This window comes from Pinus tabuliformis, chromosome 3_1 (assembly GCF_031772625.1).
Source record: "Pinus tabuliformis cultivar Carrire ecotype Pingquan chromosome 3_1, CPIR1, whole genome shotgun sequence".
Taxonomy (NCBI): Eukaryota; Viridiplantae; Streptophyta; class Pinopsida; order Pinales; family Pinaceae; genus Pinus; species Pinus tabuliformis.
In genome coordinates this window covers 904141583-904148605 of record NC_142301.1, presented here as the reverse complement: position 1 = coordinate 904148605, position 7023 = coordinate 904141583, and the positions used below count along the sequence as shown (strand labels likewise).

General features: G+C 36.1%; 1 protein-coding gene across 1 annotated transcript; it reads right to left on the bottom strand.

The window, feature by feature from the left end:
* Positions 1-413: 413 nt before the first annotated feature.
* LOC149190567 (aquaporin NIP1-1-like) lies at positions 414-3164 on the bottom strand. Its single transcript, XM_089410552.1, has 4 exons — positions 3132-3164; positions 1321-1545; positions 917-978; positions 414-480 (listed from the first exon to the last, which is right to left on the bottom strand). The coding sequence occupies exons 1-4, from the start codon at positions 3162-3164 to the stop codon at positions 414-416; spliced, it is 387 nt and encodes a 128-aa protein (XP_089266678.1).
* Positions 3165-7023: the final 3859 nt, after the last annotated feature.

The window sequence follows — 7023 nt, the reverse complement described above, 5'->3', positions numbered from 1 at the left end:
GATACAAACAGCTCACATATTGTTGTAGTTCCTTTGCTCTATGTATTTTTTGGTACACTGTGTCAATAATTGTAACACTGTAGTGAGCAGAATGAATAATCCAATTCAATATACAGCAATTCATACAATCCAATCTTCAAAACCTGAGCTTGACAGAACAATGTATGTATAGATTAACCAAAATTCAAGAGTGTAAGCTTGTTCAGAGTTAACTTCAGGGCAGATTTTAATCATAAAATGAATTCTACATAACTGAAATCAATCCAGAAGCCCTAACCAGAAGTTTGTAACCAAAGTTGTTACAGAAATTACTACAGATCTGGAACTATCCTTTAGCTCGTTCTTTGCTCAGGATCTACTGACATATGAGCCACAATTCCCTTCCTTTTCATCACTGTTCTGCCTCACGTCAGCTACAGAGGCCCGAACCTGTGAGGGCTTTTACAAGGTATCACCGGAGGGTTAATATGCTGATAACGCCTGCACTCTATGAAGCACATAATGTTTTTAAGGGATCAAAGGTTTTCAACTTATGGACCTTAGTACATGCTTAACCATTTACTATTAGTCAAGCAGTACGATACTTTTCAAAGATCTTTGTTTGTTGAATATAATAAATTAACCCAAATATGAGTTGCCTAGAACAAGACTTATTTAGACTTTAAACAGGAAGTCTTTGCATTTGTTCTCAAATCTTTCTCATTCTAGTATACTGCAGCATATAAATAATGACATAAGACATTCCGGAAATCAAGATTGGCATGTAGTAGGGTAAGGACATATTGGTCAAAGACCAAAGCAGATCCATTGATTAATCAAGGTGAATAGGTGGTCAGTGGATTGATGGATGCTCCTTTCTGAAGTAGTTGGAAGACCTCTTTTGCATAGAAACTTTAAAACCTTGCTTTGATCATACCCAGCTATGATTACATTCATTGCAATCGTTGTTCCAACTGCCAGTCCTGCCGATTCTCCTATCTGTTCCATTGGAAACTCGCGGTTACTGTAATAAGAAATTTAATGGCATGTGCAGGCATATCTCATCCTTATTAAATGAATACAAATAGTTCAAGAAAAATCGAGGGTAGTCAGAAATAGATACCGCTTTGGTATCAGTAGAGACAACAAAACATATTCTGAGCATCTTAATCTGACCATTAAAAAAAGAGTTGATTAATTAATCTCCCTTTATCTCTCAAATTCTCAAATATTCCCCCATCTATAATCAACAAATTCTCAAATATTCCAGAATTTACAATCAACATAAGTTTAGCAATCTCCGTCCATATATTAATTTGCCTAAAACAATTCTATACATACTTGAGCCCAAGGAAATCTTCGCAGAAGTGCAGAGGCCAGAGTCACTGCAGGGTTGAGATGAGCTCCAGAAATATGACCTATGGCATAAATTATGATCATTACTGCCATTCCCCAAACAAGCGATACACCCAGATGAGTGATGGAATGATCGCTTTTCTGATCAATAACGACTGATCCACATCCTGAAAATATCAGGAAAAATGTCCCAATAATTTCTGCTAACACCTGCACTAAATATGTTCAAGTTCAAATATCATGAAAGTTAACAGAGTAGTGTTTATTGCGACAGTACCCACACCTCAGAAAATGCAATTTCCCTCTTCTTGTGTCTAAGAGAACAAGAATTCACCAACCCTACAAGAATTCGCGGTACAATACTGCAAACAACTTAACTGAAAAGGAAAGTCTGAATCAGGGTTATAATGTTTTTAAGGGATCAAAGGTTTTCAACTTATGGACCTTAGTACATGCTTAACCATTTACTATTAGTCAAGCCGTACGATACTTGTCAAAGATCTTTGTTTGTTGAATATAATAACTTAACCCAAATATGAGTTGCCTAGAACAAGACTTATTTAGACTTTAAACAATTCCGCAAATCAAGATTGGCATGTAGTAGGGTAAGGACATATTGGTCAAAGAACAAAGCAGATCCATTGATTAATCAAGGTGAATAGGTGGTCAGTGGATTGATGGATGCTCCTTTCTGAAGTAGTTGGAAGACCAAGAAAATAGTGACCTGCAATCTAACACTAAGATTCCATTTGAAATCTGCCCCTGATGTCAGATACATCACCTAATTTCCCATTTATTGCCGTCACATACATCATCTCATATGCCATCTGCTTCCGATGTCAGATAGATCGCTTAATTGCAAATTGTTTATTAGAATATCTTGGCCGCAATCTAACCCTAAGATTTCATTTGAGATCTGCCCCTGATGTCAGATACATCACCTAATCTCCCATTTACTTTTGCCGTCAAATACATCATTTCATATGCCAATCGATTGCTCACTTAACGTAAGTTCTCCGTTTTATAGCGATCATTTAATACTGGCCTCCTCCAATCTGATCTTCAAGTATTTCAGATCCATTCCAAATCAATCCGTATACGTACTTACTTCTGCACGTGTCAGCAGTTTACCCCGCATTCAAGTCTTGTGATCTTGCATGGCTTTCCTTATTTGGTTGTACAGTAAAATATTCTCAAAAACCCAGTTCCATTCACACTTAAAACCAGTTTGCAAACACATTGAACTCTTTTATAAATTGGCAAAAGCAATGCCTAATTTCTCGCTTACAAAAGAAAACCACCTTCTCCACCTAGATATTGACATACATCTCTCTGCTTCACATTACATGGAATCCATTAGCATAAGCCAACTTACTCAACTAGCGGCATTGTTTCTCTTAGCACTTGTTCTCATGACTCTTCTGATTATCGACATCGTAAAAGTAGAAACACGAAGAAAAAAGAGACCAAGAAAACAATAACATCTTGAACGAAGAGCATATGATTATGGAGTATGTTTCAGTTGTATAGTCAAAATTCTGAATCTCACGCCTATTTTTGCATTACTTTACGCGTTGTCTTAATTCCCCGCTTCCTTGTCTGTTACAGGTCTACGACAGATGCTTCAAATATGCATTTGGATCTGCCATGGTGCTGAAACTCTCATTTTTATGCTTTTATCGTCTCTGCTGGCATGCCGATGATTACAAAACTAGCATATCAAGCTGACAAAGGAGAAGCACTGCAAACTGCCCTGATTGCAAATAACAACGTTCCTTGAATCTAAAGAATCTAACCAGTATTCCAGTTTCAGTCTGCTTCATAGGCATAATGTCGTGCTTGTCTTGTATTCTTCACATGTTACAGTCTGTCATAAGAAATGCTTATTTTAACTTGATGCTATGCATTTGTATCTGCCATGGTGCTGAAACTCTCATTTTTATGCTTTTATCGTCTTTGCTGGGATTATCAAGCTGAAAAAGGAGAGGCACTACAGACTGCCCTGATTAGAAATAACAGCGCTCCTTGAATCTAAAGAATCAGTGTATCATTGATGCCAGTATTCTAGTTTCGTTTTTTCTATATATATGAAAACTGTCTGAAAAAAGTATCAATTTGCTTTATAGGCATAATCTGCTTCATAGGCATAATGTCGTGCTTGTCTTGTACTCTTCACATGTTACAATTTGTCATAAGAAATGATTATTTTAACTTGATGCTATGCATTTGGATCTGCCATGGTGCTAAAACTCTCATTTTTATGCTTTTATCGTCTCTGCTGAGATGCCGATGATTACGAAACTAGCATAGTATGGCGCATGACTGTGTACTTGACGATCTGGGATAGTCCGATGATATCCATTGCCCAAGCTCGAAATGGCCAAGGCTTGATAATCGGGTCCAAGTCGGAAGCCGGCTTGTGCTGCATTGGTCCATACCTCTGGCAGGCTGCTAAAACTCTCATTTTTATGCTTTTATCGTCTCTGCTGGGATGCCGATGATTACGAAACTAGCATATCAAGCTCACAAAGGAGAGGCAGTGTATCATTGATGCCACATCAAATAGGACCTACTTGGCTATGCCCTTAAGGCTACTCCTGGCTGTGATTGACTTGCTATGCAAAGACTAGAGGTTCTATGTCTAGAAGTGATTCTATGACTAGAGCTCCTAGACTAAGCAGAGGTCCTAGTAAAGACTGTGAGTATGGCGCATGACTGTGTACTTGACGATCTGGGATAGTCCGATGATATCCATTGCCCAAGCTCGAAATGGCCAAGGCTTGATAATCGGGTCTAAGTCGGAAGCCGGCTTGTACTGCACCTTAGTTTGCCCGGGAGTCAGTCTTTTCGATGAGCTAACTAGAAGCTTAGACGAGAATTCTATGACTAGAGCTTCTAGACTAAGCAGTTGACTGTGTACTTGACGATCTGGGATAGTCCAATGATATCCATTGCCCAAGCTCGAAATGGCCAAGGCTTGATAATCGGGTCTAAGTCGGAAGCCGACTTGTACTGCACCTTAGTTTAATCGGGAGTCAGTCTTTTCGATGAGCTAACTAGAAGCTTAAAGGAGAATTCTATGACTAGAGCTTCTAGACTAAGCAGAGGTCCTAGTAAAGACTGTGAGTATGGCGCATGACTGTGTACTTGACGATCTGAGATAGTCCAATGATATCCATTGCCCAAGCTCGAAATGGCCAAGGCTTGATAATCGGGTCTAAGTATACCTCTGGCAGGCATCACAGCTTTTAGCATGTGCTATGCAATCTGACAGGACCTTAGTTTACCCGGGAGTCAGTCTTTTCGATGAGCTAACTAGAAGCTTAGAGGAGAACGCTAGTGTGCACACTTCCGGCCGGACAAAGGTTAACTTGATGCAGGGACTCGCTGCCTCGCAGCTTCCCTTGTTAATTTAGCAGCATGTATATTGACTCACTTTTGAATTGAAACCTTTGATTTTGGTGGCATCCAATGCATCTTCCAATTTCTTGTTATTCTGCGACCACTGATAATGGTAAATATCTAATTCATTTCCAATTTGACATTGATATTTTAACAATTTTACATTTTTACTGTTGATTTATGGCGTTTGGCTTTTTCGTCACAAAATTTACATGTAATAAACTATTTGAAATAATATTTCATTTATTTATTATTTCATAAAATTTAATTATTTTAAATAAAGTATATATATTTTATATTTATATAAGAAATGAATTAATGTTTTTATATTTTTATTTTTTACTCTAATATTTTATGTCATTTATTTTATATAATACTTAAATTAATTTAAAAATATAATTTTTAAAAATATTAATATTATTTTTATTAGATCGATATGTCTGTTTACATTCAGAGAAATCAAATATATTATTATAGTTATATTTAAAAAATAATAATTCATTTTATATTTAGTAGAATAATTTTTTTTTATATTTTTTTTCCTTATTATTAAATAGATGATAAAGTTTGAAGAAAATTTTTAATGATATATATATAAATCAAATATTATTGTTTCTCCTCAAAATAGATATAATCTTTTCAATTTTCTATTTAAATTTATTAATTCAAAATTAATGTCATGAATTATAGTTTTTTAAATTATTTAATTTATATATATGAAATAAGTATTTGAACTATATCTCAAAGGTCCATTTTTAACACATTATTTTAACTTAGAAAAAGATTTAAATATATATAATAACTACGTGTATTTAATAAAGACTTGAGAGTAAACTAACTCTATGTATAAACAAATAATTTATAATATATAATTATATATGCAAACAACAGAAGGTGGCAAAACCTATCAAACTCAGGTGTCAAACCAACAGTGAGGACGGTTTGACTCATCACCGTTATCAAGGAAAACCACGCCACCTGTAATAACCCGCTGGTGGTCCGTAAGGGAGCAGGCGATCACTCCTGCCAGATGCCTCTGGGTCTTGGGCCGTTAACCTGTTTCCTTACGTCCGAGGAAGACGAGCTCTTAGCCAAACAGAAGCAGTTTTACGGCATACTCCAGGCCCATATGCAAACAACTTATATAATATATAGAATTTATTTAATTTTTTCGAAGGATTTTTTTACTTTTAAATTTAATATTCATACCCAGTAAATGAAATTTTGTCTCTGAAGTCTCTTACCACTAAGATACGGACATCGGTTCACCATTTTGTTATGGCTCGCTAAGCCATAACAATGTCTTTTGTGCAAAGATGTAATTGAAGTTTATGTCGAAACTCGCAAAAAGAAGAGAGTAAAGACATCCATGCTGACTTTTCAAGGCTTTGGAGTTGACAGTAAAATTTAATAAATAAGATTTAGGTATTTTATACTTTGAATTCTTAGATAAACTAACTAATAGCTTCCACTGGTATAATCTGCTGTTTAACACCATATGGAAATGCGTACCTAAATACCGAATAATTTGAGATCAGGTCGTTGTAAATATAAGCATCATTTGTATATACATTCAAAGTTTTTAATGAAAATTGAAAAAGAGAGAGTTCAATATAAAACGATAGCAGACAATCTGTAGATTTTCTAATTCAAAACACGTACTATACCATGGGCTACTTCATTAAACTTTGGGGTTATATCATCATAAGCCCCCAGGGAGACAGTAAAAAGCATAACAGATATCATAAGCCCTAAGGGAGACAGTAAAAAGCATAACAGATATCTAATGGCGGTTGTAGAAATAGAGATGATATCCGCAGAGAAAATTCATATCTTCCCATTTCTCTCTCAAATCACCACCTTATTCAATTCCCTTTACTATTCAAAGCATGCAGTCTACCGAGTTCAGTGGCAATACATCAATGAACATTTTCATATGCCCTCAGGGAGACAATAAAAAGCATAAGCATAAATAGAGATGATATCCACATAGAAAATTCACCTCTTCGCATTTGTCTCTCAAATGACCACCTTATTCAATTCCCTTTACTATTTTCATGAAATCGGTCTGAAGTCTTTATCACTAGAATCTTATTGTAGTAATAACCATTGATAATGAAGACTTCACACTTGCTCTCTCATGAACTTCCACTGGAAATAATTATGTATTTGCTTCTGCCATGGAACATCTCCGTCTTGTTGGCTATGGCAGCTTCAAAAAGACACTGGCTACTCCAGGGAAGGCAGAGCCTCGGGCTCTCCCTGGGAGCTGCTTGCCTACTGACA